This window comes from Balaenoptera acutorostrata, chromosome 8 (genome assembly GCF_949987535.1).
Source record: "Balaenoptera acutorostrata chromosome 8, mBalAcu1.1, whole genome shotgun sequence".
Taxonomy (NCBI): Eukaryota; Metazoa; Chordata; class Mammalia; order Artiodactyla; family Balaenopteridae; genus Balaenoptera; species Balaenoptera acutorostrata.
In genome coordinates, this window is record NC_080071.1 from 71,464,614 (window position 1) to 71,491,743 (window position 27,130).

The 27,130-nt window shown below is 35.6% G+C and overlaps 1 protein-coding gene across 1 annotated transcript in view; it reads left to right on the forward strand.

Moving 5' to 3' along the window:
* SPAG16 (sperm associated antigen 16) overlaps positions 1-27,130 on the forward strand; it is a 913,876-nt gene that overhangs the window by 457,400 nt on the left and 429,346 nt on the right. The window contains exon 12 of the mRNA XM_007187870.2: positions 19,505-19,690. Coding sequence (XP_007187932.2) covers positions 19,505-19,690 — 186 coding nt within the window. The remainder of the gene's footprint in view (positions 1-19,504; positions 19,691-27,130) is intronic.

A 27,130-nucleotide genomic window follows, 5' to 3' on the forward strand; every position in this document is an offset into this window, starting at 1 on the left:
GCAGGCTCTAGAGCACAGGCTAAGTAGTTGTGGCGCCCGGGCTTAGTTGCTCTGTGGCATGTGGGATCTTCCCGGACCAGGGATTGAACCCGTGTCCTCTGCATTGGCAGGCAGGTTCCTAACCACAGCACCACCAGGGAAGTCCTGTAAGGGGTTTTAAAAAGGCCACACCTTAAATGTTTTGGCATTATAAATTTCACAAGCAATACTTCTAATTCTTGAATAATTTTTCAGTTTGATTGCAATGTCAATAAATTGCACTGTGCACGTATTAAAAACATTTGCATCCAAAATATGAAATAAAATTACTTCTAAAAATAAAACGTTTTAGCTTTATGTATAAAGCAACAACTTAGATCACCTTCACAGTATGGGACATATTTAAGAGATACCTAACCTCTCATGTAAACTAATTTTTTAATTTATTTTTATTGGAGTATAGTTGCTTTACAATGTTGTGTTAGTTTCTACTGTACAGCAAAGTGAATCAGCTATTTGTATGCATATATCCCCTCTTTTTTGGATTTCCTGCCCATTTAGGTCACCACAGAGCACTGAGTAGAGTTCCCTGAGCTATATAGTAGGTTCTTGTTAGTTGTCTATTTTATACATAGTATCAATAGTGTATATATGTCAATCCCAATCTCCCAATTCATCCCGCTTCCCCTTTCCCCCCTTGTAAACTATTTACTCTGCATATTTTACCACTCTGAGAAAATCTCAGAAGAATTATTCAGGCATGGAGTTATTATATTAAACTATGAAGAAAAACCTGGGCTTATGGTTATGTTATTTCCTTGAACAGCAATATAGGTATTGTTCTCCAACTAAATATCTTTCAAGGTAGGGGAGATAATAGTGCTGAGAACAAAATGTTGCCTAATGAAGTAAATCTTTTTTTTTTTTTAACATTTAACGTTTTCTTATGTAAATTACTTTACCAAACCTAAAAGTTTGAGTAAAATTATGACATAGAAACCTTTTCATGGTAATTTTCTAATCTGCAAAATATTTAGACTTTATGCCCAAATATAATACTACATGGTTGTAAAGTGTTTCATATCCTCTGAATGTAAAATACTAAAAATCTGTATACTATTATTTGAAAAAAGAAATCATACAGGAATAATTTTATAGTGTGATAGGTAGTAAATGTAGATGGAATAATTGTAATATGAATAAACTGAGATCATTAAGTAATTTGCTTTGTAATTATCTTCATAAAAATCATAAAATTTGAGTTCAATTTCAGCGGACCAACATCAGCCATAAGTTGGCATCCTTCAAGCCACTTAAACAATTTCAAGACTTATAAACATTGGCAAGTTTAGTGAGAGGGACACTTTTTAGAAATTTTCTGAGCTCATGACTTCAGTGGCATTGTTAAACACCTACATGTTGTGTGCGGAAAAACCCTGAATGCAAAAACATGAAATGTAAATAGAAAAACTGTCATGTTAAAGATGAAAGATCATAATAGTAGGTGATATTTTCCTTTCAGTAATCTTACTGTACTTCTCAGTGACTTTCAATTATTTATTTGCACCAAGGAAGTACTGTTCAGGATTTGAAAAGTAAGTAAATGTGTATGAGCTACAAAAGCACAGTTATTAGTAAACAGTTTATTATGAAACTGAGGGCCCTCAAAAGTAGGTAATAGAATCAAAAATATTTCCATTGTTCTCTATCCAACTTCCAGTGTCATCACAACAAATACAAAAATTTTATCATGAATAACAATAATTTTAAATGACTTTCTTTTGTTACTTTGGTAGACAGAAAAGATGGTTTTTGTATTCCTTTAATTATTTTCTTGACCATTATTCTTTGTGTAGATGAGTTGTGTTCTCTCACTTGTTAATTACCTGTTTATTAATTTTTCTTGTGGAAATATTGAATGGAATGATTTTCAATTTTAATTAATCATTTATATTTCAAATATGTTTCTCTTTTTGTGAAATACTAGTAACATTTTGTTTTACTTGTCAGTTTTTTTCTTTAGTTAAATTTTGGTATATTGAACTTCGGAGCTTGTAGTTTTTATCCACATTTTTGGTGAGAATGGAGGGATTTTTTTCCATGAACGTAGAGGTTAGAAAGTCATCCCTCACATCTACAATTTGATTAATATTCAATTACATTTCTTCTAGTTTTCCGGTGTATTTTTAAGACTTTTTTTTTGACAGCAGTTTTAAGTTTACGGCAAAATTGAGAGAGAGGTAGAGAGATTTCCGGTATTACCCATCTCCCCTACCCTCAGACATATATTTCCTTAACATTACTTACCAGAATTGTTCATTTTTTACCAAGGATGAACCTACATTGACACATCATTGTCACCCAAAGTTTGCCTTAGAGTTCACTCTTCTTGTTGTACACTCTGTGAGTTTGGACAAAAGTTTAATGATACATATCCACCATTATAATTATCATTCAGAGTATTTTCACTGCCCTAAGCATCCTCTGTGCTCTATTCATCTCTCCCCCCCACCCCAACTCCTGGCAACCACTGATTTTTTACTGTATCCATAGTTTTGCCTTTTCCAGAATATCATTTAGTTGGAATTATACAATATGTTTCCTTTTCAGACTGGCTTCTTTCACTTAGAAATATACATTTTAAGTTCCTCCATGTCTTATCATGGTTTGGTAGGTCATTTCTTTTTAGTGCTGATAGTATTCCATTTTTTGGATGTACCAAAGTGTACTTATCCATTCACTAATGAAGGACATCTTGGTTGCTTCCACATTTTGTCAGTTATGAGTGAATAAATTCCATTGTGGTCTGAGAGCAGACATTGTACGACTTATATTCTTTTAAATTAGTTAAGCTGTGTTTTATGGCCCAGAATGTGGTCTGTGTTGATGAATGTTCCATGTGAAGTTGAGAAAAACTGCATATTCTGCTGTTGTTGAATGAAGTAGTCAATCAATGTCAATTATATCTAGTTGATTTATGGCATTGTTGAGTTCAACTCTGTTCTTACTGATTTTCTGCTTGCTGGATCTGTCCATTTCTGACAGAAGGGTATTGAAATTTCCAACTACGATAGTAAATTAATTGAGTTCTCCTTACAATTCTATAAATTTTTCCTCATGTAGTTTGATGCTCTATTATGAGGCACATACACATTAGTAATGCAGCTTTTATTCATTCATGTGCAGGTTTTTGTGTGGAAATAAGTTTTCAGCTCCTTTGGGTAAATACCAAGGAGTATCTACTGAATTTTATGGTAAGAGTATGGTTAGTTTTGTAAGAAACCACTATACTATCTTCCAAAGTGTCTGTACCACTTTGCATTCCTCTGAGCAATGTATGAGAGTTCCTGTTGCTCCACATCCTTGTCAGGATTTAGTGTTGTCAGTTTTACAGATTTTGACCATTCTAATTAGGTGTGCAGTAGTATCTCACTGTTGGTTTAAATTGCATTTCCCTGACGATATATGATGTGGAACATCTTTTCACATGCTTATTTGACATCTGTATATATTCTTTGGTAAGATGTCTATTAAAGTTTTTGGCCCATTTTTTCATCAAGTTCCTTTCTTACTGTTGAGTTTGAAGGTTTCTTTGTATATTTTCAGTAGCAGTCCTTTAACAAATGTGTCTTTTGCAAATATTTTTCCTAGTCTGTGGATTCTCTTGACATTGTCTTTCACAAGGCAGAAGTTTTTAATTTTAATAAAATATAGCTTACCTATTATTTCTCTCATGGATCATTTCTTTGGTATTGTAAAAAGGCATTACTTATGACCAAGGTCATCTAAATTTCCTCCTATGTTACCTTATAGGAGTTTTTATAGTTTTGCATTTTACATTTAGGTCTGTAGTCCATTTTGAGCTAACTTTTGTGAAGGATGTAAGATCTGTGTCTAGATTCATTTTTTGGTATGTAGATGTCCAGTTGTTCGAACACTATTTGTTGAAGAGACTATCTTTGTTCCATTGTATTGTCCTTGGTCCTTTGTCAAAGAGAAGTTAACTGTATTTATGGGGGTCTATTTCTGGGCTTTCTCTTCTGTTCTATCAATTTATTTATCTACTCTTTCACCAATATCACACTTCCTTGATTACTATAGCTTTAGTGTAAGTCTTGAAGTCAAGTAGTGTCAGTCTTTCAACTATGTTCTTCTCCTTCAATATTGTGTTGGCTCTTCTGGGACATTTGCCTCTCCATATACTTTAGAATCAGCTTGTCAATATCCACAAAATAATTTCTTGGGATATTGATTGTGATTGCATTGAATCTATAGATAAGTTGGGAAGAACTGACATCTTGACAATATTCAGTCATCCTTTCTCTAAACATGGAATATTTCTCCGTTTATTTAGTTCTTTGATTTCATTCATCAGAACTTTGTAGTTTTCCTCGTATAGATCTTGTACACATTTTGTTAGATTGATACCTTAGTATTTCATTTTTTGGGGAGTGACCAGTATATTTTTAAATCATGTTTTCTTCAGAGTATTTCTGAATTTTGACATACTATCATTAATTTTTAGATTGTTATTTTTCTTTCTAGTTTAATTTTTATTTTTGTACATATAATTTTATATGTACAAAAATATAAATTAAAAAGCATAGAACAGTTTTACTTGTGACTCTTTATGATATTAATGGGCCATCAGTAAGACTTTCAAATAGTGCCAATATAAATAAAAATTTTAAATCTTTGGGAACTTTGAATAGGGACTAAAATAAAGAAGCTTGTCATTGTATGTATATGTCCCCAAATGTGTCAATTCTCTTATTAGTCAGAGAGTAGTATAATATTTCAGTAATATTTTACAGTATTCCAAGTACTTTTGTCATTGTGATGTTTGGGGACACCAAGCATATCATCCAGGTATACAGATCTGTAGATAGAGTCATTCTGGGATGATCTGACCTAAATTGTCACAAGTCCAGTGTGCAGTTGATCAGTAGGAGTAACTAAAATTCATATTCTTCTACTTATTTTTTTAATTTATTTTATTCAAGTATAGTTGATTTACAATGTGTTAATTTCTGCTGTACAGCAAAGTGATTCAGATATATATATCTTCTTTTTCATATTCTTGTCCCTTGTGGTTTATCACAGGATATTGAATATAGTCTCCTATGCTCTACAGTAGGACCTTGTTGTTTATCCATTCTATATATAATAGTTTGCAATGCCAAACTCCCAATCCATCTCTCACCATGCCCCCCGCCCGTCTTGGCAACCACAGTCTGTTCTCTATGTTTGTGAGTCTGTTTCACAGATAAGTTCACTTGTGTCACATTTTAAGATTCCACATGTAAGTGATATCATATGGTATTTGTCTTTCTCTTTCTGACTTACTTCACTTAGTATGAAAATCTCTAGGTCCATCCATGTTGCTACAAATGGCATTATTTCATTCTTTTTTTATGGCTGAGTAGTATTCCCTTGTATATATATAACACATCTTCTTTATCCATTCATCTGTGGATGGACATTTAGGTTGTTTCAATGTCTTGGCTATTATGAATAGCTCTGCTATGAACAGAGGGGTGCATCTATCTTTTTGAATTATAGTTTTGTCTGGATATATGCCCAGGAGTGGGATTGCTGGGCCATATGGCAACTCTATTTTTAGTTTTTTGAGGAACCTCCATACTATTTTCCATAGTGGCTGCACATATTCTTCTACTTTAGGTGAAACATGTTTAGAATTCCTTAGTTGTTATTTAAAGAAAATAAAGTAATTAAAAATAATACAGCTCTGTATAATTTGGTATAACGAATAGTACATTATTAACAATGAAGCATGTTTGGCTATGCTTTACAGCCAAATTTGAATACCAGTATCCCCACAGTAACTGCACAATAATAATAATAATAATAATCATGTACCATTTGACTCTAGTGCTGCTTCTTTTGCCCACTCTGTTTCCACAGTCTTTACTTTGGATCTTGTGGTAGTTTGCCAAACTTCCTCATCACTTTCTCCACCCAATTATTTTATATCTAAGACTTTGTTTTTTTGAATATCTTTAAAAATATGAGTTTCCTTTCTTTTGATTCTACATCCACATGCATTTCCTTAAGCTTTCAGCATTATATCAATACTATTTTATTTTCTAGAGATTTCACCCTCCAAGAGCCATGCTGTCTGTTGTTAGTCTCAGGCTAAAGCTTGTGCTTAGCTTTAGTGGGTCACTGCCAGTCAGAGCTCATTGCACACTGTGCTTATCCATATATGATGGATGATGAACATCTAATTTCCGATTCCAGCTTCTGCTGTAGCTAACTGTTCCATAGCCAGTAATTTAGTCCTTACATGGAGTGATGGCACAGTGGGAGTTCACATTTATTCTGTGCACAAAACCTCATCTTATCTGCAAGAAAAAGCTGACTTCCTGGAAGATAGCAAGAAGAGCAATCATCCTTCTAAAAAACAATGCCTTTCCTGCCCCTGAGTTACTTTTTTTTATTATTATTATTTCTTTAAATCAGTGTGCCCCATGCAAGTGACAACTCCTTAAAGAGTATTATACAGAGATACACAAAGTTTACTTCTTAGTGCCCACAACTGCTTTGTGGGTTATATTTTGGCAAACATCCTTAGTTTAATCCATACTAGGGAGTCACAGTAGAAAGGTATCATTTCTTCCTTTTACAGGTGAGAATACTAGTCTCCAGAAAGACTGTTACATAAACAACCAGGCTTTTAAATGGCAAAGATGTGATTAGAACATAAGAGTCTAACTTCTGCTAATATTCTAGTTTAACCTATTTCCAGAACAATCAAGAGCTATTGAGTATGAAATTTAATACACCTAAAGGATTTTATTTACTTATACTTACAAAATTTGAGGTGCAGAATTCACAGAGAAAATAAACTAATATCTATCCTGCTTGTTATTAATTCCTTGGTAAATGGTGCAGCCCTGGTGAAGAATATCCAATCTGTGAAGGCTTGGCAAATTCAGATGGAATTTGTGCTGTTTTTCCAGTGTATATGAGAAATGTGATAGAAAATTTCCTGAGATCATATTTATGTTCCCCTATCCACACCACTGATTTTATGGTGGAACAGATGACACTCCCAGAAAGATCAGCAAAACATTTTGGGGATTATGAGATCTCTGACTGGAAATTAGAGAACCTGGGGATACATGTGTTGTTACTATTACTTCTTTCCCTTATCACACTTGCAGGGATGGAGGGACAAGATTGGTGAACAGCCTGCTTTGTACATGATTTAAGTTAATGGAGTTTGGATTTCTGAAAAGTGGTTTTATAAACTGAAAAGCTCAATTGGGTTCCCAGGTAGAAATGCAGTATAGCTCAGAATATTAGAAACAGGTTTGTTTATCCTGAAACAAACTGATATTATCAAGAGAACTTCAACCTGAATATGAGCCTGGTCATTAAAAAAAAAAAAAAAAAAAAAGCAAACAAATCTGTCATGGAAAGGAAAATAGCAATTTGTATGTGAAACATGAGAAGTAATAAAAGAATAAGAGTATCTAATGCCTCAGAGAATGGGAAATAAACAAAGTGAACCACATATTTTAATTATATGGGAATACATATGATCTTAAATTTATTACCAAGATTTAAAGAGATAGGATGCAAGATTGGAATAGAATAATGGAAATACATGCCTTATTCAACAGAAATAGACCAGTTTGCATCAAGGTAGAGTAGCTGTACAGCTTCTTAGATCCCTGTGTACTTCTAAAGTGGAAGTGGCATGGAGAAGAATATTTGGGTGATAAAGAAGGTGAATAACATGTCATCCTAGGGCATGATAGATTTTCTCCTCTACGCTGAAAGCTGTTGAGTAAAAGTGGAATTATTTGAATTCTGAATGATGCCAAGGATTATTACTAACTTTAATTGGGGGGGGGGGGGAAGAAGACTTTTTAACAGAGCTGCTCAAGACCAAATCAACTGAGTTTCCTGTTACCAGAAGTTTTAAATAGAGGCTGGGCAATAAAATAATATAAAATTAGTAGAAATAATTAAAATGAGGGATGTGTGAGTGGATTAGATGGATTTAAGGAGTCTTCCAGCCTGGAGATTCTAGAATTCCATGATACATGAATTCACTTTCGTCAAGCTAGTTTTGACTATATCTTAATTGTCCCTATAATACTGCCAATTATGGAAAACATCTTATTTTGTACCAGAAACAAAGGCACTGCTTCTTCTGGAACCGTAGAAATATCCTGCTCATTTGTATTCATTGTAAGGATTTCAGCCAGTGTGGCTTTGGCAGATGTGGATCATGAGAAAACCTTATTCCAGGGTTGAATGTTCCTTCCCAGAAATGCGAGGAAAATCGTTTTCTAATTGTACTTTCCAAACTGGATGTGGAGAATAATTATTTGGAAAATATTATCCCAGTTTCAGTTAGAATTTTCACATGTCTGTGGAAAGCAATCCTCTTTACTACATTTCTTATCTTATTGCAGCTTTGTGCAACAACTCTTGGTGCCAAAGCAGAGGCTGCTAAGAAAGTATTTCATTCTATATTTAGTCATTTGCTTCAGGTGATGAAATACGAGTCCTACCTCTGTTGACCTTGAATATTTTTGCCAGATCAATCCTCCAAAGACTTGAACTCAGCATCACACCTGCATGTTTTGGTTACCATGTATTCCTGAAAGTCAGAAAAGAGTCCATTGAAAAATTCTGCGTTTAAGGATTTTTACTGACTCAGATCAGAGGTCAAAGGAAGGTAAGGTAACGAAGCAGCATCATCACAGAGGGGCTTTCCACTGGAAAAATGGCATATCCTCATTATTACAGTTTAGACTTGGAACAATCTTTTAGCTAAGTGGACAACACAAGTGTTAGACTGAGACTTTATCTTGAGAATCATTTACCAGAACCTGGGAATGACTATAATTATACAAAGCATAGATCTCAAAATAATGAAGTTCTATAATCAAGTGCCAGCCTCTTTGGGAAATCACTATCAATTCTCTAACATCTTTTCTGCTCTTCCCCCAACAATCTGGTTTTTGTCATGTTCCCAGAGTCATCATCTTAAAATTGTTATCTGGCTTGCTTTTCCAACTCCTCTTAAAACCCTTTCATTTCTCCTCATCGCCTACAGATGAAAACTCTTTAAGGCTGTAGGAAGGATCTTTGGTTATTTGCCCATTTTTAATCTATTTAGACAATTTTTTCCATTACTCTTCTCTTTCTGAAAGCAAAATACTTAACAATCTCTGAATATCCCACAGTTTACACATGCTGAACACTCATCCTTTTTTCTCTCCTATTTTCACCTTGTGGACACCTGCTTATACGTATAGATACTGTTCAAATGTTTGCCTTTTTAAAGACTTCATGACCGTCTCCCAAGTAGAAAACTGATTACACCCTTCTCTGTCCTCTGTCACTGTATCCTGTATATTATTTATTAAAATATTTATGAAAATATTATAATTAATTGGTTATATATTTGTGTAAACTGTTAGACCATGAGGTCCTTGAAGGCAAAGTTTATTTCACTTATCTTTAGATCCCCAGTGCATAGTACATTTTGAGATTTTTGCATTATATTTTGTATCATGCATTTTCAAAAGGAATGTAGAAAAATTGCAACTATAAGAAGATAATGTTTTTGAGAGATAATTAAGGTGAAGGATAATTTAGAATAGGTAAAATAGCATGAAGCAAGGAGTCAAGTTAATACATAAAATGCATGTACTCTACCTTAAATCCTTTCTATTAAAGGCTGGCTATATGGACATTCATTCCTTAATAAAAGCCGTAATATAATGTTATTTTCTTTAATTGCTAAAGGAGGGCTTCAACTTTTTGGGCCTAAGTATTCTAACAGTCAACAGAAATCAGACCTAGTCGGCCATGGAATTTTCATTGTCAATAAGAGAAATCCCCTCAAGCTGTTCAGCAGCAATGCAATGGCTCCTGCTATTAAGGCCTGAATGACATTTCAACACTTGGCCCATATTAAGAGTATGTGATACTCTAGTGTAATATATAATCTATTGAACAATAGCCTCAACAATAACCTTTCAATAAGACAGATTTTCGTAGTGCTGTGCCTTTTAACTTTCCTTACTCTCGTGCAGTAGAACAAAACCACAGACAACTCAGTAAAAGCAATTCTATGGTGGTGAAGGGGAAGAGGAGAAAGTGATCTCTGAATATACAAACTTCTAACTCTTGTAATATAATCCAAAGAAACAATGTAAAGAATTTGAGAAACATGTGTACTTTATATCCTTCATATCCTTTGTATCCTTGGTAAATAGAGGATCCTCAGAAGTAATTGAATACATTAACGAACTTAAAAAAAACACAATAATCTAATTTTAGCAGAGAACTGGTTGAAAGAGACCCAAGTACTAGATAACTTGGGCTGTAGAAATTTCCTCATATGTAAGCAGACTCAGTGATGTGCAAGGCCACATTCGAATATAGAGAAGGACTGCTATACGTGGCCAAAGAAAAAAAATACTTGATAAAGAGTTGCTTCTCTGTCCTATGGACCATGTGAACACTGGGCCAGAAATAGACAAAATATTTGGAAATAGAGAGGTCTTGACTCTGATGATATGAGAAAGAGGCGTGGTTCCTGGTCTGAATGAAAATGAGGCATCTCCTGGAACTTTGTGAGAAGAGGGGCAGTAGCTGGGTCTTCACATTCTAGGCTCAGAGAGACGGTAATTTAATTAAAATTTTTAATTTTAATCCCACCGTTGCAAGATGGTAGGATTGAGGCTATTAGTAAATATAGTTGTCCCTCTGTATCCACTGGGGGATTGGTTTCAGGACCCCCACAGATACCAAAATCTGCAGATGCTCAAGTCCCTAATATAAAATGGCACAGTATTTACATATAACCTATGAACATCTTCCTATATTCTTCAAATCATATCTAGATTACTTATAATACCTAATACAATGTAAATGCTATGTAAATAGTTGCCAACATGCAGCAAATTCAAGTTTTGCTTTTTGGAAATTTCTGGAGTGTTTTTTTCAAATATTTTGGATCCACAGTTGTTTGAATCTGTGGATTTGGAACCCACAAACACAGAGGGCCAACTGTAATATGTTTCTGTAAGAACTAGATTCAGACAGGATGTGGAATCCAACTTAAAAGCATTCATTATCTGTGAATATATTAAACAGCACAGAACTAGGTAAAGCAGAGGCCCACGAAACTGTGAGGGCTTAAAGAGAACAAATAATAGACAAGAGAAATCAGTAAAATACACAGTAAGTTAACAGTAAGTGCTACTGAAAACAAAACAAAACAAAATAGGAAAGAAGCCTAGTATCAGAGGGGAGATTGCATTTTAGATAGGCCTCCTTGATGTGTCTTTCTGCAAAGTCCTGAAGATAGGGAAGGAACCTAGTCATTGGTTTTCTGAGAAAGAATATTCCCAGAAGAAAAAACAGTGGGTTCAAAGTCTTTGTGTAGCTAGAGTAGAGAGGGAGGAAGAGAGTGCTATGAGAAGAAATTAGTGGTAACTAGGCATGTGATGGGTGGATCGTGTAGGGCCTTATTTTGTAGTTAGGATTTTGGCTTTTACTCTGGGAGATGAGGAGCCATTGGAGGGTTTGAGCAGAGGAGCAGCATGAACAGGATCCTTTAGGCTTCTGTACCGAAAAAAAAGATTGTAGAGGGACGAGGGCAGAAGCAGTTAGGAGGCTACTGGTGTAATTCAGACCTAATGCTTAGAATTTGTTACACTACCATGACTCTTTATTAAACCCCTGTTGTGATGATCCAAAGACTCAAAGACTCTTTGACTTTTCCCTAGAAATAGAAAATATATCATTTCTGCAACTAAAAGTGAGCTAATTACTTATTCACTGAATTTATTTATGTCCTGCATCTGTCCAAAGAAGGTATGAGGTGGATGGGGGAAATGCTATTTTCCTGAGGCTGTATGATAATGTTTTCAACATGGTCTGAAATTTTATATATAATAACTCAGGCAGAATTCAGAAGGAAATAATTTATCATGCCATGAAATAAAGCTTCTTTGAGAAAATAAATACCCAAATAAGATATCCCATGGTAAAATGGGGCATTAGGATCCATTTGCCTACATTGTTCTTTGTATTTCTAAACCTCAAGAATTATCCATTAAAAACGGATTCAGCGACATTGTCATATTCGTGATTGTGTTTCATTCATTGAGTCATTGGTTCAGCAGCTATTTATTGAGAGTCCCTACGTGCTAAGCACAAAGCTAGGCATTGGGGATATGGTAGGGAGTAGAAAATAGTTCCTGCCCTCATCCATGTTACATTCTATTGGCAGAGAGAGACAATAAATGAAAAAAGTGATATATAGCTTAATAGATGGTGATAAGTGCTATAGAGAAAATAAACAGTGAAGGGGAAAAGGGAGAAGCAAAAAACTGAGATGATACAGTATTTTCAGTGGAATTGTCAGAGATGTCCTCCATGATAAGGTGAAGTTAAAGAAAAGGTTTTTAACTAAAGTCATGGACCAACCCATGGGAATATCCAAAGCGGGTGGCATCCTAGCGTCAGAGGCAGTGTGTGCAGAGGGGAGCATGGTTGGTGTGTTTGAAAAGCATGGAGGAATGCTGGACTGAGTTGTCTGGCACAGTGTCTGGAGCATGTGACCAACTGTGAAATGGATGAATGAGTCTCCTGTGTCTTGAAATCTCTTAGCACTTAGGCTAAATTCCAAATACCTCACTGTTGCCAGTAAGGCCCTGAGTGGCCTGGCTCCTCCTACTTCTCAAGTCTCCATTTCTACATCTTCACTACCCCCTCCCATCCATTCCGCTCCCCACCTCCTCTACCTCCCACCTCCCCCACCTCCCCCCACACTGACCTTTCAGCTTCTTGACCAAGTCATGCCCTTCTCAGGGCCTGTACCCTGCACTGTGTGTTCTGTTCCACCTAGAACATTGGGCCAAAAGAAAGGAAAAAAATAAGGAAAGTATCAAATGTAGAGGTCTTGAGGTAGTTGAAAAAATTTAGATTCAATACCCTGAAAATAATTTTTTCTAGACAAAAACCTAAGGTATGCATAGAAATTTAATTTAAAAAAGAATGAGAACATCACTTAATTACCCAAGGTTATGTTTTTCACAAATATTCAATTTTAATATGTCACATACGTACACGTATATGAATGACAACTGGAGAATACTCAGAGAAGCATGTTGGATGCAATAAGAAAACTAAATAATACAATATATAATTCACCAAATTTAAATTGATACTTGGAAGTTTGAAGGCATTCTGGGGACATCTCTGTCTTATTTCCAAGATGACACCATTGTTCATAATCTCCACATAAAGTTTCATAAACTAACCTACCAATTTCTATTCTTCTGCTTCTACAACCTAAAACAATAACGTAAATACAAAGGATAAAACAGAATAAAAATAACTAGTAACATGTTAGTAGTTTTGTAATTCTATATTTTTCTTTCCTCTGTACCAAGATGTCTTGCTATATGTAAACTTGTTCATACATGCAGCCCTAAATGATATAGGCTATGCTTCTATTAACACAGATATATTTACAGTTGAACTCTCTCCTTCCTTATTATGTATATCATTCGTGCATTTACCTAATAAATAGTATATCTTAAAAACGCTGGGGCTTCCCTGGTGGCGCAGTGGCTGAGAATCTGCCTGCCAATGCAGGGGACACGGGTTCGAGCCCTGGTCTGGGAAGATCCCACATGCCGCGGAGCATCTGGGCCCGTGAGCCACAACTACTGAGCCTGCGCGTCTGGAGCCTGTGCCCCGCAACGGGAGGGGCCGCGATAGTGAAAAGGCCCGCGCACCGCGATGAAGAGCGGCCCCCGCACCGCGATGAGGAGTGGCCCCCACTTGCCGCAACTAGAGAAAGCCCACACACGAAAACTAAGAGACCCAACACAGTCATAAATAAATAAATAAATAAAATAAAGTATTAAAAACTATTAAAAAAAAAAAAAACTAGAAAAAATATTAAAAAAAAAACAAAAACAAAAAAAAAAAACAAAAAAACGCTGTATGACAGTTGCAAGGGAGTCTACTTGCCAGCATCTTGCCTTTCCTGTGTAAACGATGGTTGAGCTGAGAATCCCATTGAAGTTTCTCAGTTGACAGAGGTGAACCTGGAGCTCCAAGCAATCTACCCTCCCAAGAAAGGGCAGTAGTTTTGCAACCAGCCGGGGAAAGCCTATTCTTTCCTGAATGCTCAATCCTGCCTCTCTGATTCTGCTGGAGTCTGTAATATCTGCATATAATGCTGTCTTCCGTGTTCACTTTGTTTGTGATTCTTGGTTGATTCCAGATTCCTGCACAAAAAAGGGTGTATCACTTGGGAGTGAAGGCAAGAACATTTGGATATGGGCACCCTTTACTTTAGAAAACCAACCAAGACCATTCTCTCTGTGGACTTGTACTTATCTTACTTTCCTCTTTCACAGTGCCCTCAACACCCAGCCCTAACGCAGCCAAGCAGCTCTGTATCAAAGACTAAGTAAGGGTTTAAAGTAACTTGTATGAAAGCATGAAGCCCTTTTAACTTTTAGCTTAAAGTTTGGGGGACTCTCACAAACGGGACAGTAAAAATGTATCTCAAATGTGACAACGTTTTTCAAGTAATGTAAATTCTAAATGTGAGCTTTCCTAATGTCATCATTTTATGAGCTCAGTGAAACCAAAATTAGATCTTTTACCTATGCAAACACAGAGGGAGAAAATAATTTAATTAGATTTTGGTTGTATGTTATTCTGCTACATAAAATAATACATGCGTATTCTGTGGTAATTGAGAACATTGTGACTGATAGTCCTTTTACAAATTCACATAGTCCTATTGAGTAGATAGACACAGGTAGATGAGACTACAATATAATGGTAGTAATTGGATCTCATTCCATTATTTATGGAAATGTGGGTAAACAATTTCACATTAAAAACTAACTAGAGATCACAAGAGAATCTTTTTTAAAAAATAATCGTGGGCTTCCCTGGTGGCGCAGTGGTTGAGAATCTGCCTGCTAATGCAGGGGACACGGGTTCGAGCCCTGGTCTGGGAAGATCCCACATGCCACGGAGCGGCTGGGCCCGTGAGCCACAATTGCTGAGCCTGCGCGTCTGGAGCCTGTGCCCCGCGACGGGAGGGGCCGCGATAGAGAAAGGCCCGCGCACCGCGATGAAGAGCGGTCCCCGCACCGCGATGAAGAGTGGCCCCCGCTTGCCGCAACTGGAGAAAGCCCTCGCACGAACCGAAGACCCAACACAGCCAAAAAAAATAAAATATAAAAAAAAAAAAAAAAAAAAAAAAAATAATCGCAAGTTTGAATGATACCTGGAATTTAAAATGTGCTGTTATAAAAGTTCTTTGATTTGATCTTCAAAACAACACTTTAAATTATACTGAGCAGAACATATCATCCATATTTTCAAATAAAGACAATGAATTTCTCAAGTGTTAAATAAATGTGTTAAATGTGAAATGGCCTGTCCAAGGTCGCGTAGGTCTTCTAGCAGAGCCAGAGTGAGAAGCCAACCACATCTTCTTGTTTCTACTCTCTCCACTTCCTATTTTGTGACAGAAGAGGCATTAATTTCGTTCTGTTCCACCCCTTTCTAATGAAACACATTAGCACATTTCTGTAAAAACAGGTAATTAGCATCAATCTGGAAGCTATAATATATTTAGTTCTCAAAACTGAAGTCATTTTTGACAGTAGCAAACTCTAATATTTCTGCAGTTATGTGCTAAAGTCTGAAAAAGTCAATAATTTGCACAAAGAATATGGAAAAATAAGGAATAAAGCAATTACAGAAAATATAAAGTATTTATAAAAACAGATGATAATTCTTGCTTACTGTTAGTAAAGTATAAATTGGCTTGACCCAACCAAATTTGATATTTGTAGGCTGTTTATAAGCTGCAAAAAACTCATGCTTATATAACATTTGTTATGAAAAATGAATATAATTTCCAAGAAAAATGAAAAGAATGACACTATTTTATACCTTTGTAAAATCTCTTTAGTGTATGGCTTAATAGATTGTCATATTGAGGGACGTTTTTCTTTTCTTCTTTTTCAGCCTTAGCAGGGATATATTTATTTTAGTTTTTTTAAAGAACCACTTTGGTCTTTATTGATCTTCCATTGTAATAGTTGATAGCATATTTTTTCTAAACTTAAAGTCTCGTGTTTAGCAGAACAATTTTGAGGCTGTATTCTTTTCATTATTAGGAGGTCAAGAAATTAAGTTGCCTTTAAAATTCTATTTTGATTTCACCTTCATAGTTTTAATATGTTGTGTTTTCATTTAGTTCTAATTATTTTAAAATATCCACTGTTATTTCTTCTTTGATACGTAAGTTATTTAAAACTGTTTTAAAATTCACATATATACAGGTTTAAAAATATATGATTTTGTTATTCATTTATAACAATTGAATTGTGATGAGAAAAATGTAACCTCTATGATAACAAATATGTTCAATTTGTTAAGACTTGCTTTATGGCTTTCTATATTGTCTGTTTTTATAAATGTTCCATATATACTTGAGAAGAATGTATAGTCACTAGTTATTTGGTGAAGGCTTTTATATACGGCCATTAAGGTTGTAATTTTTATTCCTTAAAGATTCCATGTATTTTTGAATTTTGAATTAGAAAATAAATTGAGAGAGGTGCATAAATCTTTCACTTTGACAGTAGATTGGTCATTTTTGTTTCTATGGTGCTAACATTGTCGCTTTTATCAGTTAAGATGCATTCAGTATTTTTATATAATTTAGTTTAAAAATCTTCCTAGGAGTGAAACATTTTATCATTTTATTTATTTACATAGGGATTTTTTTTATCCCTAATAACACATTTTTGCCCTAAGGTCTTTTTTTGTCTGATATTAATATAGCCACTTCATCTTTTTATTTCATTCCTTTTAGCCTAGGTATCTTTTTTTTTTTTTTTTTTTTTACTTTTGACCTTTGTATGTCCTTAGGAGTTTAGTGTGCCTCATGTAAACATCATGTAGCTGAACTTGTTCATTTTTAGCCAAACTGAAAAATCTTTGTCTTTTAACTTCCTGTTTAGGTCATTTGTATTTACTGGTATTATTATGTTTCAATTTTTTTCTACTGTCTTTTTTTGTTTGTTTTCTATTCCTACCACTTATTCTAGTGCTGTATCTCTCCTTTCTTGCTTTATTTTGGATATTAAAAAAAAAAAAAACCTATTTCTCGTTTTTTGTACTGGTCTAGAAGTTATGTACTCTATTCCTGTTCTTTTAGTGGTTACCCTTAACATTTTACCATGCAGACTTGACTTCATAAAGTTTAAAATTTATCAATGCAGTATCTTCCACAGGAATATTATTGTCAATATTACTGTTGTTTTCTTGTTTAAATTTCTTCAAGCCCTATTGATGTTATGTAAGTGTTTGGATATACTGACATGTTTACCAGATTCTTTGCTCACCCTTCCTTCATTTCAGATCTTCCTTCTAGGATCCGTTTTTTTTCCCGCTTGAAATACATTCGTAGTAGTTCCTGTAGGGGAGAACTGCTTTGTTTAGCTGAGGATATTTTTATTTGCCTGTCTTGAGAGAAATTTTTGATAATTCTAAAGTAACCTGATTTTCTCTTGGCTCTTTGAAGAAATTCCAGATCTGCCACTTACTAGCTCTGTGATACTGTTCAAGTGCTTTGAAGATAATAAAGCTGCCCAAACTATTCGATGCTTGTGAGGATCACATTATATAACGTGCTTAGTAGAGCTTCTAGCATGTGTTAAGCACTATGTAAATAAATAACGTTTCCTTCTATTTTTTTCTCTTCTTATTTTTCTAGTTATTTTTATTGTTGCCTATGGTGCTCTGCAGTTGACTAAAATTTATCTAAGTGAAGATTTCTTTTTGTTTACACTGTTTATTCCACTTGGTATATGTTTTTCTTCCAGAATCTGTGGTTCTACATCTTAAATTTCCAGTTTCTGTAAATTGTCAACTTTTAATTCTTTGAGTGTTGCCTGTATCTCATTTTATATCATTCTCTTCTGAGATTTTGACCAGGAAACTGTATTCTTTTTTTCTATCATCCCTATTTTTAACTTATATACTGTCATGGACTGAATGTCTGTGTCCCCCCCAGCCCGTACCCAGATTCATACTTTGAAGCTATAACCCTCAATGTGATGTTATAATGCGGTATCTTTAGACAAATGTATTGTCCAGTTTTTAATATTAAAAGTAAAAATTGTAATGGCAAACATGTACAGATAAACAACAGCTGCAAAGCAAAGGACAGTTTTTAATATCTACCTGTTAGTAAAGGACTACCCTTATATAGTACGTTTTTTAGTAATTTTTAAAATCTGCTAATTTGAAAAAGAAATAAATATCCTTTTATCACTTTAATGTGAACGTCTTCACTCTATAATCTGCTTTTCTGGCAGCATCTCTGAGCCTTCCTCTCCAGTGGTTGCTGCTCATAAAAGTTTAATTCTCTCAGCATAAAAGTAAGCAAGTAAAAGCAAACAAGCAAAATGCTTGTCTTGATGCAAGTGCCATTAACGGTCTTAGAAATTTTGGGCAACTTTTCTTCTTCATTTATAGCATCACTTCATTCATTCATTCATATATTTATTCATTCTGAAAGCATTTAATGAGCACTTCAGTTGGTTAATCATAATGCTTGATGCTGTAGAAAGAGAGAGGAAACAGTTCCCCATCAAAAACACAGGGAAGGAGGCAGATAAGCAGTTCATTATATTCAGTGAGAGAAAAGTTACTAAGAGAACACATAGAAGGAGCAAACAATGCTGAAGGATGTGGAGAAGATGATGGCATTGAAATTTTCTTGCAGTTGATATTTTACCAAAAAAACTTAGATGTTTCTTTTCACATCATGGACACCCACTCATTTCTTAAATTTGCTTTTGGGTCCACCACTTGAAAGCCACTGCTTTTTTAACATCTACTAATGACTCAAATGGAAAATCCAGTGACTCATTCTTAACCACTCAGCTCTTCAAAATCTTTCATCTCTCAAGATGTAGCTCCAAAGCCCTCTCATTTCTGATTCACATATTTCTTCATCATCCAAACTGCACTCCTGCAGCATTTAATTAATACAAACATAAACAATGCTGACCTACTGTTTTATATTTTTGAAATTGTCTTAGCCCACGTCTAAATTTTCATCATTCTGAGGCTATATCATCCACAGAGCCTAACATAGCCCTGAAACCAAAGTATGTGTTAAAAAAGGGCTGTTTAGTGGATTAATCTGGAAGAATATAGAATTAATACAGAAACTGTGCAACAGCAGTTCTCTAATCAATTTGAATTACTAAACAATATAAGGAAGTATCAAATTGTGCAGATTCAAATAAGATAATAAGATTCAGGCATAAAGATATGTCATTAAAAGTAAAAATAACTCAGACAAACACACACACACGTTATTCACAGAATACAACCATTCATAAGAATAAATTAACTGCAAGTTGATTTTTTTTAACAGATTACCTTTTTATGTTCTTGCAAATAGTGGCAACAAGTTGGCTACTTCAAGTGGTGACACTACAGTTAAATTATGGGACCTGTCTAAAGGCAATTGCATTTTGACCTTCGAAGGACACACCCATGCAGTATGGTCCTGCACGTGGCACTCCTGTGGTGATTTTGTGGCTTCCTCCTCATTGGATACAACTAGCAAAATCTGGGATGTTAATAGGTAAGAAGTACTTTGAACAATATTAGCACTCTCTGTTGATAAACATACATGGATAAATTTTCCCTCGGTGGGAAATTAAAAAAAAAAAACCCTGTTAATTATAAAACTATAGAGTTACTTAAATAATCTCTGTGAAATCCATTTCTAATTCCATTAATCTCTGTTGATGTAATGAGTTCTTTCTAAATGTAGGTTCAAGATCAATCCTATGTAATCAGATTAGAATTGCTTCATTGGAAAGCTGTTTGTTTTAAGCAAGATAGAGACAAATACTTATTTTAAAGAGTTAGGTTTTTAGTTCTCCCCTCCACAGGTCTGCTGTCTCTCTGGATTATCAAACCAACAGTTCAGTAGGCATGAAGATGACAGAAATAATTGTTTGCTTTTCACTAAATTTTGATATATTGTAACATTTCCCAAATTAAATGCTTCTTGGCAATTCACAAATTGTAAGAATTAATCCAATTTATTGTAAGCAAAGTCCTATACAATACCATATGCTTTGATCTTAATTCAAGACAGACAAATTTATTGTATTTTTGCTATCAAAATACCTGTCATCCATGTATTTTTGGATGATTATTCCACCCTGTTAGGTATACAAATAAGATAAAAAGAGCTGGTATCAAATACCCTGATTGCTTCAGCTAACTAAGGGATTACAGGTCATCAGTCAGATTTCTGATCACTTTAATATTTTAATCCATGCCCAGATTCCAAATATAAGTGATAGTGACTCCTCAAAATTTGTGTGAACAGTTATCACTGAGCCATTGTAATTTATTTTGTAAGAGAAAGATGAACTTGCATTAAAGGTGGACACTATTGTTTTGGGGGTCATGGGTAAAACAGGTACCTTTAACAAACTTTCCCCACTCTTCCTTGAATCATGGATGACATATTTAGAAGAGAGAGCACGTAAGGTACTTACAGAAAAGTCAACAGGTTTCCTGGGAGGGTTCCTTGAAAGGGTATGCTCTGTTCTATCTGTAGTTTGATTATCTCTTAAGGCCATGTGCCAGTCATTATGCTATTTTCTCTCAGTACCAAACTCACCCTTCTGTATCTTTTTTGTGATGCTGGAGCAGGAACTTTGCAAACCACATTTTTGCTTTGCCATCTGACCCTCTATTAGGCTTTGGTAATAGTGGGTGCCTGCAGGGGACCGCAAGGCTAGAGGAGATAGAGGGGCCTGCTTCTTCCTGTTCCCTTCCTGTGGGCTTCTGGACTTGCGGTTCCAGTGGACATCCCCTAGCAGCACTTCACCTTAGCAACAGCAGTTTGTTCTCATCACAGCAGCTGAATCCAGTTGACAGTTTTTCCAGTGCTCGCAGAAACAGCTGCCTCATGCCGTCCATCATCCAAGACATTAGTTCCAGCAAACAGGTGGCCCCTTCTCAGAGCTCTGTGTTCCCAACTCTGCATGGCCTCTTTTCCAAGATGAGGAACATCAATACTAGCAATCACGTGCCCCCTCCTCAGAGGGCTGAGTTTCAGCTCCGTAGTGCCCCCACCAAGGTTTTATGTTTCAATAATGCCACTGCAGTCCCTTTGTTCACTCAGTCCTATGGGTGGTAGCTCTTTCCTGCGGTGGCTTTCTCCATGATACCTTAATGTTCTTGCTTTCTCTTTTTAGTTATCTAGCTAACAACTTTATGCATAGTTAACAATCCCATATATTAAATTCTTGCTGTTAAAATGTTAAGTGCAAGTTCTGTCTCCTGTCCAGACCTTGACAATTACAGAGCATTAATGGATAAATAGCATAATCCACTTGAGTTACAAAGATACAGATCAATAATGTTTGTCATATTCTGAATGAGAAAACATAGCTCTAAATAATACATTTTAAACCTATTTCTGTCTAAAATAGTGACAATTTAAGATAGGTTTTAATACTCATGTGTGTACCATTTGGTTATCTGGAATAATCAATCATGTAATTCTTAATTTTATTATGTTTCTATAGTATGCAACCATATTTCATAAATATTTATTATAATAGATTACTGGAATTTTTTAAAACCACTTTATTTTGAAGTATGATTGACATACAGAAAGCTGTGCATATTTAGTGTAAACAACTTGATGAATTTGAAGATAAATATATACCCATGAAACCATTACAATCAATGCATAAACGTATCTATTACCTCTAAAAGTTTCCTCCTGCCCTCTTTATTATTGTTATTTTTATAAGAACACTTAATATAAGATCTAGCCTATTAGAAAACTTTTAAGTATGCTAACAGTTCTGTTATCTATAGGTACTGTGTTGTACAGTAGATCTCTAGGACTTATATAAGTGAACTTTTAACATTTATCTAATTTTAATTTTTTATCACTTTTGGCTTAGATGAGGATTTTAATAGAAGACTGTGGTCCATTCTAAAATATATCTTCAAATGTCTTAATCATTCAGAGTGTTTAAATCAAACTGTGTTTAAAAAAAAAAAAAAAAGGATTCCCAGTAGACTTAGCCCTACTTAGAATAATTTCAGACACTGACTTGAAAGCTTTTCTCCATAACCCTGATATCCAAATACTGTCTTCCAGTTGAGACCCAGTAGATATTGATATAACAGATCAAAACTGCTTCTGATTGATGCCAAAAATCCTTTACATTTCAAATTTCCCATGAATGTCAAGAGCTCACCGTCATCATCAAAGACAAAGAAATTATACCAGTTTTGAAGCTGAGGTAGTGGATAAATATTGACAAATAGGGAGAGATTGATTGTTTCTTTGGTGGCTATTGATAGACCTTTCAAAGTTATAATCAAAGCACTGAGCTGTAATTTATGATTGCTCATGGATCCATACTGTGTAGATATGTCTAAAACTAGTGTTTTGCTTAAAATTTTATAGGTCATTGGAACTGGCTTAGTGACTTAAGGGGAGAGGTTATTTGCCTTGGTAAGATGATGGTGGTAGAAACTGTGCTATGCTGGGTCACATACGTTTATATTGAAGCCACATAGTTTTGTTTTTAAATTTATTATTATTTTTTTATTTTTTAAAGTTTTATTTATTTTGTTTATTTTTGTCTGCGTTGGGTCTTCGTTGCTGCACGCAGGTTTTCTCTAGTTGTGGTGAGCGGGGGCTATTCTTCGTGGCAATGAGCAGGCTTCTCATTGCGGCGGCTTCTCTTGTTGCAGAGCACGGGCTCTAGGCACATGGGCTTCTGTAGTTGTGGTACGTGGGCTCACTAGTTGTGGCTCGTGGGCTCTAGAGCACAGGCTCAGTAGTTGTGGCACACAGGCTCAGTTGCTCCGCGGCATGTGGGATCTTCCCAGACCAGGGATCAAACCCCTGTCTCCTGCACTGGCAGGCAGACTCTTAACCACTGCGCCACCAGGGGAGCCTAATGCCACATAGATTTTAATTAAAAAAATATTGATAGACTCTGCTGTTCACCAGAGAAGGAAGAATTTAGAATATATTCTTTTCGTATTTACAGTCTGCCCTTCCCTTTGAACCCTTGGCTCAGCCTTGAATATCCTTTGGTTGGTGTCATATCCCTAGCCCTACAACTCTTCCTGAATTGGATATTACCTACTAAGGCCATCTAATTAGCTCCTCACCAGAAAATTGTATACCTGGAAATCATAATTAATGTAAAAAATGCAGATCAAGACCCACGTTTACTAAATGCTAATAAGAATCTCTGAACAATATCTGTGGCATTCTTAGTCTGGATGCACTGACACTCTACAAGGTTTCTATGAATAATTAAAAGTAGTACTTCAATGATCTTTTGAATAATCATTTATAAAAAAGTGGAAACGTACATGTGTTTTAATTTGTAATCATTGATTGCTACCTTAATTTTCAAATATATGCTTTAAAATCAGTCTTTTTTTAACATCTTTATTGGAGTATAATTGCTTTACAATGGTGTGTTAGTTTCTGCTGTATAACAAAGTGAATCAGCTATACATATACATATATCCCCATATCTCCTCCCTCTTGCATCTCCCTCCCACCTTCCCTATCCCATCCCTCTAGGTGGTCACAAAGCACTGAGCTGATCTCCCTGTGCTATGTGGCTGCTTCCCACTAGCTATCTATTTTATGTTTGATAGTGTATATATGTCCATGCCAGTCTCTCACTTCGTCCCAGCTTACCCTTTCCCCTTCCCATGTCCTCAAGTCCATTCTCTACATCTGCTTCTTTATTCCTGTCCTGCCCCTGGTTTCTTCAGAACCATTTAAAAATCAGTCTTAAAGCACACACACACACACCATTGTATCCTAAGTAGAGAATTCTTGACACATGGCAATTTGGTTGCATAAATAATAGAGAAAATCAACACATACACATGAAGAAAGTGCTTTCCCTGTTCCCATCCACATTCAAATTATAATTTAATTGTCTTATTCTACATAAATCTATAAAGTGATGAAAATTAGATAGGAAAATCAGAAAATGTCTCAGTCGACTATAAAAATTGTGTTTCTTTAAAGCATAAGATTATCAATAAATATTCATGAAATGAATTACCAGTGTTGGACTGTGTTATAGACATTAGAAAATTCTAAGGCTCCATTACTGCCCTCAGTGAGATTACAAGTAATTTAAAAATGCAGCAGTTTTGAAACAGAATGTACAATGCATCTGCAATTTATAATATCAGATAAGATATTCTGGTTGGCCCGTGGACGCTTTTCTCCCCAAGGTAGTTGGGTATTTGTATGAGTGCCTATACCACACTGTATCTCTGAGGTTTGGAACACAGACCGTGTGCTTGTACTTAGCTTGTAGTTTGAGGGGAAAGGATTTGAAACAAGCAAAATGTTACCAAGTGTGGCCGCCCCCACTGCTTTTAACACAATATTACAAAGGCAAGAATTGAGTGGTTTGTAACAAGGATGGAAGGAAACAGTGCTTTGTATAATTCCGCTTCTGGAAGCTAAACAATGGAAAGTAAATCTGCTGCCCTTATATCCAGGTGTATTGTTTCAGATGACTTCAAGATTATGTTTGAGAGAAAAATAAAGGTTTAAGAACTATGTTTAGAAAAGTAATTTGTGGTTACCGCTGCATTCCATTGACTGGAAGCGAATATATTGGAAAACCTACCTTGTTTTTGAGAGAACTGTATTGGCAAGGAAACCATGAGCCTATACTTAATAACCTCCTGACTCTTCAAACTGTAAAACAGTCCTCAGGACCCTGAACTTACATTCAAAGGAAGTGGACTGCTAGTGTTATATAGTTTGGAAGGTAGTCACAGACAACAACGCCCACTTTAGATGTGGTCATAGAGGAAAATGGACAAGGAAAAACCTTGGCCATGGAACAAAGCCAGAGACCACAAAGAATAATAAACAAAGAGCTCCTCTTAGTGAGAGAGGCATGATTCAATCAAAAAACTTCAGTGCAATGGCAAAGTTTCTCACGACGCCTGCCCAGGATTCTGTCACTCTTTGGGCTAGTGACTCTTGTGTATTTCCCATTTTTTCCTACTTTCTATACTGGAGTTTGTATTGCAGTATTGTGCCCTGCTTCATCATTGTACATTGTATCTGTGATAGTAGAGAAGGCAGAAAACTTGTCTTTTATTTGGTGGTCACTAGAATACAAGAGACACCTTTCAACCCAGTGGAGCTGATTGTGCATCATGCAGAGATCATGGACTGAGAGATACAAGCAGTAAATGAGTGAGAATTTGTGTTGTCTCTGGGGGGGCGGGGTGTAACTGAATACAGTACATGTGAAAAGAAGGACGGCACAGATATTTGGTGCGCAAAAGGCCAAACTGTGGCAGAGACTGCTAGCTGTTCACCAAAACTCGCTTCCTCCTTCTTCCATGTGAATTGGACACCTGGCTTTCTATCTAAGTGGTGTTTCTCAGCTTCACTTTAAGTTAAGTGTGGTTACGTCACTAAGTTCTCTGCAATAGAATATAAGTTGAAATGATATGCACCATTTCCATATTCTTTCTCCCATGTGGTGGGATGGGATAGTAATGACCATAACCAGAGTAACCTTAGAAACCAATCGTTGAAAATGACAGTGTGATCGTCAGCCTGCTTGATGTAAAGCCACCCCCAATCCCTACCTCCAGTTCACCTGCAGCATTCTCTGGACTAGTCAGAAATTAAAAAATAAATTTCTATTTTATTTGAAAAATTATATTCCCACTCTGTTTGTTGTAGTTCTTTGATCTGCCCAGTCCAGTATAGGCACCCTGTAAGTATTTTTCAGGTAATGTTTTTTTTTTTCCTCATGACATATTAATAAGGCAACTACTACAAGCCCTGTAATGTTATCAAAATTATTTGGATGACATAGTAATAGAAACTCTGTGCTGATATTAGATGGCCATTCAACTGCTTTTTTTTCCATTGCCCCTTCTCACTTCTCATCCTTGACATCTGTTGCAATACTGTTGGAGCCTATGAAGTCCTATTTGCCATTAGCAATATCTGTAAGTCAAATAACTGGTTTGCAGGGAAGTTAATGCCTATAAAAGTAGCTGTTAAAATGCAAGTACAGTAAATTAGTGCCTCCATTAGTGGAAAGCTGATTCAATAATAATGATTTCATTTGAACAATAGAAAAAAACACTAAGAACTTCAATTTCATAGTAGCATTGACTGTACCTACTGATGAAAATCAGTTTTGCTGATTGCAGTCAGGCTGATAGGATACAAAATAGTACCTGCCTTGTGGTTAACCTTATACGTTTGTTTTTTTCAAAAATTATTTATAGACCCAACAGATATGCATTGGATACTTTGTTCTGTGCGTTGGTCTAGTCACTAAGCTCTATCAGTGAACAAAATAGACAAAAACTCCTGTACTCATGTAGATGACATTCTATTGTGAGGCAGAAAATAAGGCAAATTAAAAATAATAATAATAAACTATTATATATAGTATTTGGGGGTGTTAAGTTTGGTAGAGAAAAAATAAAATATGAAATGTGGAAAGGAATGGTGGGCATAGGAAGGAATTGCAATTTTAAACAGGATGGTCAGGGAAATTCTCACTGTGAAGTTGATATTTGGGTAATCTGAAGTAGGTGAGGCAGTAAGCCAAGACGATATCTAGGCGAAGAACATTCCAAGCTTTTCTGAGTAGTGAGCTCCCCTATGGTGGTAGCAGGACTTATATGACTAAGGAACAACAAGAATGCCAGTGTGACTGGAGTAGACAAGTGAATAGTAGAGATAAGGCAGTTAAACGTGTATGCGGCACATAACACACAGCCTTGTAGCCCATTTGAATGTCTTTGACCTTTGTTCTCAATGAGATGGGAAAACACTGGAGAGTTTTGAGCAGAAGAGTCACATAATCTGTTTTATACTCTAACAAGATGACTCTGGTTACTGTTTTTAGATTAAACTGTGACAGAGGAGGGCTGAGGAGACAAGGGTAAAAGCAGGAAGAGCAGCTGGGAGGCTATTGCAACCATCCAGGCAAAAGACAGT